We start from the raw sequence: 10,679 nt of genomic DNA on the forward strand, positions 1-10,679 counted from the left end.
CTTGTAGAACTACATACACAATAAAAAATAAAAAAATAAAAATAAAAAATAAAAAATAAAAACTAATAAGCCTCATATTTCTATCGGTCAAAGGAAAGCTTATATAATGCAAAATGATGATGAAAGAACAATTGTAGTCTCATTCATTGATTCTCATTAAACTTAAGGACAAAATTTTTCTCTAAACTAGTTTGAAAAGAAATCCTTTAAACTTTTCTTATATCTTTTTTATTAAATGTGAATTTTGAAAAATTCACTATTAGATTGTATTTTCTTATTATATCCTTGATACTTACAAAATTTCAAGAAAATAAAAAATCAATAACTATGTCATTAATCAAATGTTAAACTTTCAAGTTTTTGTAGTCTTATGCATAAAACGTACATTAGTGATACGAACAATAATTCACATCCAATTTGAACAAAATTCGACATGCATATTAGGAGCATAAAGAACATGCAATCCAACAGTCAAATTTTCAAAATATATAATCATGTATATATGTCATTACAATTAGAAAAAATATACAAAATTCAAGCTCAAATTCAAGCTCAAATGGTAATTAAGTAAATGTTGAGTTTATTAGTAAAAGAAAGATTTGTTTGCATTTGGAAATGGGAGGGTTGAAGTTGAACTGCTTTTCCGGTCACCGGAATACGCGTGCAAGAAATTCAATGAATTAGGACAGAGTCGCTGGGAAGCTAGTCAAAACGAAACACATTCGTATAAAACATTAAACAATTTTGTAGTATCTGATTGATTCTTTATTGCCATGATAGGATCATAGGAGTGAAAAAAAGTATGATAAATATTTTGAGGACATATGACTGGTGGTGCTTTATATGCCCTTTATAAAGATTGGTTGTGTGACTTCTCAATTTAAGGTTTTGGATTTTTTTCAGAAAATGTTTGATGAAAAGAGTTCAAATCCCATGACTATTTGAACAGCCCTTTAGTAGTTAGTACCTTGCTCCCATCAAAAAATAAAAATAAAAAAATAAAGTAGTTAGTACCTTGCCAAAACCATATAAGAAAACACAAAAATATCTTATCTAGGGAAAATATATCTAATTTAAGGATATAACAATTATGAATCACACATAATAAAAGTACCTATCATTTAAATAAGCTCCGCTATGCAAAGCATCTTGAGTTCAAGTCACCCTCTCTAATTAGCTATGTGTTGGTGTTTCTTATACTTTATCAAAATGAAGTTTTAACTTAAGAGTGTTTATGAGCTATTCTATGGTTATTATCCCTCCTAACTATTTTTTATTTACCATAAAAAAATTTAAAATCATTTGAATAAGTAAAAAGAAAAAATCATATTGGGGTTCGGAGTTTCGATCCAAAAACTCCACGAAGATGACCTGCTCAATAAGCCGAACTAAATGTCTTGCAAAATCAAATTGGGCTAAATGACCAATAATTCTTTGAGCTTAAAACAACCTGGTGCATCCAGGCTGTAAGGCCCACAACCCTTTTAGATGCTTGGGCTTGATAACTCTTGATAGAATACCATGCGGGTTTTAGATTCACAAGTAGAGAAAGTTCAAACCCATGGTCCTTTCTAAGTCCAAACAAGATAGTCCTATGCTTTTTCAAGTTCAACGGGCTATAATGAGTGAACAACAAAACAAAATCCAGCCCTTTTTATTTAAAACAAAAATGTCTAGCTCAAGATCTTCTTTCTAAATGAGAGCCAAGACTCAAGACAACAACGCACTTTGGTCAAGTATGCGGCTCATGAATCAAGGCACGTAGACAAGCCCAAGTACTAGTAAGAGTATCAAACTCCTAACCAGGAAGCTTTCATTCCAAAATTTGTGAGAAGAATTAATGGTATATTTCATTTAACTGTACAAAATTTCTTTTGTAAATATGTTAACTTGTTTTTTTATATTTGGAAGAATGGTTAACTTTTTGTATAGTTTACTGTCACTATTATATATATAAATCTAATGCTCTTGGATCTAAATGGTTCTGCATACTTATTTTTTAATAAATTTAGGTCCAATGCTATTTAGATTTTGGATTTTTGTGATGCTTTAAGTAATGCTTTAGTTAGTTCTTCTACGGATGCAAATACTTATAATAATAATAATAAAAAGGAATATAAGCACATCAAAACCAAATCTTGAGTCTTTTTTTTGGGACTGAATGATATTAAAAAAAATTTAAAAAAAAACCATATAGAAAATGCTCAAAAGATAATGGAGCTTTTATTTTTGTAGTAAATAAATATTAAGAATATTTTGATCATAAACATTTATTTATTTTTTAATTAGTATAATATAATTTAAAATTAGGGGAAACTAAATTGTGCACAACCAAACCAAATGAGCATAATTGTTTTGCTTATAGAGTTTAAATTGAAGCAAGCAAAAGATATTTTGTTTGAGTCAATGAAAAACCTTTTTTAAAGATTTTTTCTTTCTCGAGGTTTTTAGTATTTGGTAGTATCATAAAATATAAGTTAAAGGAAAATTAAAATTTAGTAAACAAAAACCCTAATAAAAATTTAGTTTTTTTTTTCAAGAGTTTTATGCATTTATTTTTGGGGAAACAATCTCATTTTGTTGTTACCCTCTCATGTTTTGAATCATACAAAAAATATTACTAATTTTCTACGCATACCAAACACCAAAATATTTTTCAGCTCATTTTGAAGATGGTTTATCAAATACAGAAAAATGAAAAAGTTTTTCCATAATTTTATTTTGAGAAAAAAAAAAAAAAAAAAAAAAAAAAAAAAAAAAAAAAAAAAAAAAAAAAAAAAAAAACTTAGTAATAAGGAAGTGGAGAGTTGTGACGAGAAAGTGGAGAGTTGTGATGAAGAGGAAGAAGAAGAAGTAGAGGGTGAGGATGAAGTGATGAGGGAGGAGAGAAGGGAGACGATGATGGAGACGAGGGTGAAGTTGACGGGAGAACCTCTGAAGAAGGAAGTTCAGCAAGCCCCGAAGATGGCCACACTCGTCCATTTATTCTCCCCAAAATATGGACTGTTAATGATTTTAAGCCAACAATGATGGCCAAAATCTTTATGAATATAAAGGTCTATTACCAAATCCCAGACCACATCCCAATCCCTCTCTTTGTGGAGTTCAAGAAGTGCTACTCAGGGAAGACCGCGGACGTCGGCATGTATGATGCCATGTTTGTGGCAGGACTAAGACTGCCACTGACGGCCTTGCACTGTCAATTGGTCAATTTTCTTGGGCTATCCACCAGCCAGGTCGTTCCAAATGCTTGGAGGATATTTATTGGAGCTGAGATTCTGTGGGGTCATCTAAGTGGCGAGAACCCGTTAGCTTTTGCTAGACGAGTTTTTTTAGTGTTATAGACCCCAGCACATCGTCTCGTCCCAAGGAGTTTACCATTTTGCTACATAGAAGAAAGACCTTAGGCTGGTGTCGGATATGCCTAATTCTAATAGGAACTGGAAAGGCAGATACTTCTTTGTTCAGGCAACAGATTGGGTATGCTATCCAGAGGAGTGGGTCACAATGCCTCATGACTTCGACAATACTTGGGGTATTGTCAAAGACTCAGGTTTAGCACCATCAGATTTTTCTTTTACTTATTTCCCTGCTTATTTGCTAAGTATATAATGTCGTCATTCCTTTTTTCAGCCAGTGCTCGCCTGTGTATAACCGACGAGCAGGAGGCTTTCATACATCGGGTTCTTGAGATCCCGTTCGAGGAGCGGAAATGTATTGATTACTCTCAACAAGCTTCATACATACTATGGGGGTCCAGAACCAACACCAATAGCTCGTAGGTTGAACGAATACTCCCATCGTCGTAAGTTTTCGTTTCCTTATTTCTTCACGTTTATTTTTTGTTGTCCTTGTGTTTAACTCCCCATCGTCTATCCTTAACAGAAATGGATGCAGCCAAGCAGAGAGCTTTGGTAAGAGCGTCAGCTATGGTGTGCTAGAAAGAAGAGGAGAAGAAGGAGAAGGGGAAAAAAGGGGTGTCCTCGTGAGCCCCCAAGGCCGTCAGGAAGGGGCGCCTAAAAGAAAGGCTGACGGGTAAGACGACCATCCTTCTAAGAAGCCATCAGTCACCCCTGGGGAGAAGCAGCCGAAGAAGCTGTCGCCTCCTAAGCCGAGCCATGGAACTGGCAAAGACTTGATGACGTCGTCAGGCCCCATCACCCAGGGAACCAGTCACCTTTTTACACACAAAGGATACGCTATTGAGATGGTTGAATCAATCATTAAGGAGACGGACGTGGATCCTTGTGCCAAGCAGGAGACGGAGGATCTGGGGGCATTAGGTCTTTTTGATCTCTCTAGGGTAAGTTTTTCTCTTAATCAACTTTTTTTCTTTTTTGTTTATTTTTCAGCTAACAGTTAGTTCCATTTTCAGGCACTGGTACACATAAAGGCACTCCAAGACAGCTGCATCACTGAGGACAAGGTAATCAGTCATCTCAAGAAGCGCAACGAGACGTTGACCAATGAACAGGATCAATACAAGGACGCCCTTCGTACTCCCAACAGGGAGGTGACAGAGTTAAATGAGAAGTTGAAAGAAGAAATCCGTCAATGGAAGAAGTAGCAAGAGGCGAAGGCATCCTTGGAAAAGGAACTGACGGCTCTCCTCTGGCAAATGGAGACGGCCAGGGCAGGCGCCGTGGCAAAGTTTAAGGCTTCACAGCTTTTCATTGACTCTTATGCCATCTACTATGGGGACGGGTTTGAGGATTGCCTAAAGCAAGCTAAGTCTGTTTACCCCAACTTGGATTTATCTAAGGTCTTCATGGACGACCCCATGCCATCGACTCTAGCCGGCGACACCATTTTTTAGGAGACCGACAACTTCATCCAATCAGAGCAGGATCTAAGGCATAGTTGTCAAATTGTGAATCGTATCGTGAATCATTTTTTTCATTTTTATGTTTCGTGTATCGTATCATATTGTGTATCGTAAGATACACAAATACTATATAAAATTTATAAAACATTATACATATACATATATTTATTATAAAATTGAAACATATGCAAATAATGACTACTTTAATTATCACTTATGTTATAGTATTTGACTAAGCTAACCAAATAAACCAAATGGAAATATATTTTTTAACATCCATATCCAAAAGATAAAAATATCCATATCCAAATTCATTAGAGTTCAAAGTCACTACATATTATATTAGTCAAAATACTTTTTTTCCTAATCATATTCATCACTGCCTAATCAAAATCATCTCCATAGTCCAAGTCAATGAAGTTATCATCTTCATCATCTTGCAAAATAATTTCATCATTGGCATCTTCTTGTACATCTTCTTCATCATCTCCAACATCCACTATCTCTTCTGGTTCTTCAACTTCAATAACTTTTTCTTTACTTTTCTTTTTGGCATTTAAATTTCTTGGACCTATAAAAATAATAACAAAAAATATATATTGTCAAGATTAGCATTTTATTCATAATATAGAAAAGAAAATTTAAATTTAATATAAATCTATACCTCTCTTTCTTTTTCTACTACATCCTTCCTCATTAACTTCAAAGCATTCACGAATGTCCATCCATGAAGTATCTTCTGGCAAGCAAGGTTCTTCCTTTTCGGTAATCCATTCATCATCAGATTCCATATTCGATAGACAAATTGGATCATATGAGTTACCATTCTCTTCTCTCTTTATTTGTCTCAACTCCAAATTAATATTATAGTTTACAAACACCAGAGCATTCACTCTTTGTTGCTCAAGACGATTTCCCTTTTTAGTGTGTACATGATCAAAAGTACTCCAATTTCTTTCACATCCCATTGCACTACAAGTTAGGTTTAAAACACGTATAGCTAAGTTTTGAATCTCTTTGCAATGTACTCCATTACTTTTCAACCACAATGCTATATTGCCAACAAAAGAAATTGTAAAGGGCTACAATATAATTACGATAACAACAAATAAAATGCTACATTAAGATGATGATGATAATCAATAATAATGATAATAACAATAGCACATACCTGGCTGCTTCTTTGTTCTTGTAAGTATAGCCATTTCTTTTCCAAACAAACCCTCAGCTTTATCAAATTTCTCCAATTGTAGATTAATCCTACACCTCTCCAAAGTTGTAGGACACATCCTTTCAATCACTTCATAAAGTCCAACTCTCACTTCTTCATTTGCAACAAAGTTGGGATCATAATGAAACCTATCACAATTTTATATCTTATAAATAAATATGCATACAAAATATAAAGATAAAGATTAAAATATATAACAATTCAAATAATGAACTTACTTAGGATTGAGAAAATAAACTACTGCATGTAAAAGCCTATGAAGTTAAAGCTCTCATGTAGCTTCAATAATTCTCAATATAGGTCTATATCTCCTTTGCACATCATTAAAAATTTTCCAGATTTACTCTTTTGCTTTATCCATAGCTTCATACATGTAGCCCATTGCTAGTTTTGCATCACCATCTACAAGCCTTAAAACTTTTACTAAAGGGATCACACATTTCAAGCAAAATTTAATAGCAGGCCAAAACTTTAGATCACTCAAGACAATTAATTAGACATTAATGCCATCACTTTTCTTTGCATAGGAACTCTTAGCCCATTCCTCAAATGCAAACATAGACCTTAATCCAATTTTTTGTTGATATATACTCTTCAAAGTTATGTAGGCAGTGACAAATCTCGTGACACTTTGTCTTGCCAATTCCCTCCCTTTTGTATAATTTCTCACCAAATCAAGCACCCAAATATGACGGTAAATAAAAACAATGATCTTCTTTGCTTTTTTTTATAGTATTTGCATGCATAGGCAAATCACCAATGTCATGAAGCATCAAATCAATACAGTGGGCAGCACAAGGATTCCAAAAGATCTTACGTCTTTTTTTTATTAATTTTTCACTAGTTGAAACATAAGCCGAAACACTATTTGTCACTACTTGTACCACATTCTCCTCTCCAATTTCTTGCACCAAAGAATCAAACAATTGAAATAAATTTTCAGCATTCTTGGAAATATCGGAAGTGTCAATAGATTTAAGAAAAATTGTTCCCTTTGGACTATTGACAAGGAAGTTTGTGATAGACCTCTCTCTATTATCCATCCATCCATCTGACATCAAAGTGCAACCTATTTTTTCCACTCATTTTTATACTTATCCAATGTGAAGTGCATATTTTCTACCTCTTTTTTCAAGAAAGTCACCCTTGTTTCATGATAAGTTGGGAGTTTCAATCCCTTGCAATAATTAGCAACTGAATTCATCATTTTTTTAAACAAATGGCTCTTAACTAAATGAAAAGGTATAGCATGAGCATAAAAAAATCTACAAATACCCAAACAAGTTGTAGTACAATCTTTCACCAAGGAAGGTAAAGTCACTTGTTTAGAATTTGATTTCCCTTTTAAGTATGCATCCATGGTTCCCTTTTTTGCATTATCACCTCCAATCTTTTGTAATTCATCTTCTTGAAGACATTCAACATCAAACTCATCATCAAGTTGCTCATTTTTTTTTTTTTTAATGTTTTCCAAAAGCTTGATAAAATAATTTTTAACATCTTCGGGCACATTCAAGCATGGTTTAACATCCTTATGTGTATGTGCCAAATGGTTTTTCATTCTTATGACTCCACCCCAATATTCATTTGAGCAATAATTACATTTAAGCTTAAGCCTACTTGTCTTATCATCATTAATGCGTAGACAATGATCCCAAGTGGGATCTTTCTCCTTATTTCTTTTCCTCCTATCACCCTTTTTTTTATATACCTAAAAGCAAATATGAACATATGAATTTATAGTCAAGCAACAACTTTTATGTACACAAATTAAGCATCACAGTTACACTATCACAAATTCACAGTATCAATATTAAAATTACAAAATACATACATACATACATATATAATATTTATATATAAACACTCATATACATACATTGATACATATTCAGTTATACTAAACTAATTTTTTATAAGCCACTCGGTTATATTAAACTAAATTAACTAATATAATAGGTTAATAACAATAAATAATTACAATAATTTTTTAGTATAAAGAATTAATCAAAAAAATTTATTAAGAAAAAAGAAAAACTAACTTTACACACATAGTGGACCCAACGTGAGGCAGCACTTGTTGTTGTTGTTGTCTTGCTCTAGTAGCATGTGGGAGTGTGGGATTTTTGGGTTAGGAAAATGAATAGAAGAAAAAGACAAGGTTGTGGTCCTTTGGAGCTTGTGGTCCCTTGATGAGTGATCTCTTGAAACTTGATGATCTAAAAGGTAAAAAGATGAAAACAAAGAGAGAGAGGAAGCCAAAGGGGTTTTGGGAAAGTTAAGAACTTGAGAATTGAGATACAAAGGAAAATATCAGATAAAAAACGTGTGGGTGACTGGTGTGGCTATGTGGTGTGGGTAAATCAATTTAATTGTGGTTCAAATTTTTTAGGGCTAAAAAAAAAAAAAAAATTAATAAGGCTTTTGCATTGGGCCAAACCACCAAAATAGCCCAACTTGCTTTTTAAAAAAATGGAAAAACATTTTGGGCTGAAATTTTGGTTAAAAAAGCTTATTTAAGCCAATTGGTGATGTATCATCCGATACAACCGTTACGTACTATACATACAACTATATCATCCGATTCATATGCACCTGCGATATGTATCAACAATACAACACTTTTTTCAAACGATACGATACGTATCGTACGATATATATCGTGTATCTTACGATACTGACAACTATGATCCAAAGAATGATGGAGTTAAACTTGCTCAACCTACTGTGGAAAAGCCCGTCACTCCATTGATCCCGTTTATTAAAGCTCAACTCGTTGAAAACCCCCCAACTCAGGACGTCCAAGACCCTCCTAAGGACAACAGGAACCCTTGAGCTCCGAACGCCCAAGACCTCTTAGCTTAGTTTTTTTCTATTTTCATTGACAATTTTGTAATGTACTTCGTCTATTTCCTAAACAATGTTAAGTGCCCTTTTGTTTTTTGGGCATTGTTTGTAAAAATTCTACTTTATTTATATATTTCTTATTTTATATCTGTCACTTTCAGCATGTGTGCTTCATTAGTTGATATGTGTATGTCTAGTGGTATCTTGTTCCCTGGTCTTCTTACAAGGATGAACTCGTTCACTGGTGGACTGTAACAAACCCGTCCACTTGTGGACTTACAATTTTAAGGCATCCCTAATTTGGTGAATTCGTCCGCTTTTGGACTTAATAATGAACCCGTCCACTTGTGGACTTAGTACTTTCAGGGTTGAACTCGTCCACTTGTAGACCTGTCCTCCTGTGTACTTAATAATGTTACGATCTTTGATAATAAATTAGCCCACCTGTAGGCTTTGGTAATTAACTCGTCCACTTGTGGACTAAACCATGAACTCGTCCACTTATGGATTTTGTAATTTTAATTCGTCCACTTTATGGACTTTGATAATAAACTGGCCCACGTATGAGCTTTGGTAATGAACTCGTCCACTTGTGGACTTAACAATAAACTCGTCCATTTTTTGGACTTTGTAATAAACTTGTTCGTTTGTGGACTTAATAATGAACTCGTCCACTTGTGTGGACTTCATAATTTTAATTTGTCCACATTGTGGATTTTGCAATAACTTGTCCACTTGTGGACTTAATAAAGTACTCGTCAAATTGTGGACTTTACAATTTCGAGGCATCCTTATGGGATGAACTCGTTCACTTTGTGTTCAAAAGTAGTTTTGTAGAGACGAATATATGCATAGGCCATATCTGAATAACTTCTCTTATTATGATAAATGTGTGCATAAGTAAAAATTGTTCTTAAAAAGGATAAAAAAATCTGCCCTTTGGGCTTAGAAAGTACTATAAGTAAAATTTAACTATAAGAAATAAACTAAAATGAGGAGTGTCACTCTTCTTGCTGTCATCTACTAATAATATTTCCTAAGATGCTCGGCGTTCCATGGATGGTACAACTTCTGTCCGCCTAGTATTTACAGGTGGTAGGTGTCTTTCCTCTGGTATGCAATGATTCTGTAGGGTCCCTCCCAGTTAGGACTGAGCTTTCCTTGGATAGGATCTCTAGTGGTGCCCGTCACCTTTCTCAAGACGAGGTCTCCAACCTTGAAGTTTCTGTGTCTTACTCTTGAGTTGTAGTGCTTGGCCATGCGATCCTAGTATAGCGCAAGCCTTTGTTTAGCTGTCGCCCTGACTTCGTCTACTAGGTCAAGCTGTAGACACATGGCCTCGTTGTTTCTTCTTTCATCATGATTGTCCACCTTGTAGCTTGTGAGTCCTACCTCAGCTGTGATAACTGTCTCGCTTTCGTATGCTAGTCAGAACGGTGTCTATTTTATAGATGTTTTGGCTATCATTCTATAAGCCCATAGTACTCTTGGCAGCTCCTCTAGCCATATATCCTTTGCCCCCTCGAGCCGAGTCTTGATGATTTTAAGCAATGATTGGTTCGTGAGCTCTACTTGTCCATTGGCTTGCAGGTGGGCGAGGGATGAGTAATGGTTCTTGATTCCAAATTGTAAGGAAAAATCCCTAAAGGATTCATTGTCAAACTATCTCCCGTTATCTAAGACCAAGACCCTAGGGATCCCATACCTGCAGACGATGTTTCTCTAGACAAAGCTTCTCATGTTCTTCTCAGTAATGGTAACTAAAGCTTCGGTTGA

General features: G+C 34.6%; 1 protein-coding gene across 1 annotated transcript; it reads right to left on the bottom strand.

The window, feature by feature from the left end:
- Positions 1 to 5,110: 5,110 nt before the first annotated feature.
- On the bottom strand, positions 5,111 to 5,706 carry LOC112018085 (uncharacterized). Its single transcript, XM_024050591.2, has 2 exons — positions 5,490 to 5,706; positions 5,111 to 5,396 (listed from the first exon to the last, which is right to left on the bottom strand). The coding sequence occupies exons 1-2, from the start codon at positions 5,614 to 5,616 to the stop codon at positions 5,209 to 5,211; spliced, it is 315 nt and encodes a 104-aa protein (XP_023906359.2). The 5' UTR covers positions 5,617 to 5,706; the 3' UTR covers positions 5,111 to 5,208.
- Between the last annotated feature and the right edge of the window lie 4,973 nt (positions 5,707 to 10,679).

Source organism: Quercus suber, unplaced genomic scaffold (assembly GCF_002906115.3).
Source record: "Quercus suber isolate HL8 unplaced genomic scaffold, Cork oak 2.0 scaffold_53, whole genome shotgun sequence".
Taxonomy (NCBI): Eukaryota; Viridiplantae; Streptophyta; class Magnoliopsida; order Fagales; family Fagaceae; genus Quercus; species Quercus suber.

Bases quoted from the DNA above. Each gene is read 5' to 3' on its own strand.
- LOC112018085 (XM_024050591.2), bottom strand. From the start codon at position 5,616: ATGGAATCTGATGATGAATGGATTACCGAAAAGGAAGAACCTTGCTTG. The intron at 5,397-5,489 runs GTATAGATTTAT...TTATTTTTATAG, and splicing joins TAGTAGAAAAAGAAAGAGAG to GTCCAAGAAATTTAAATGCC.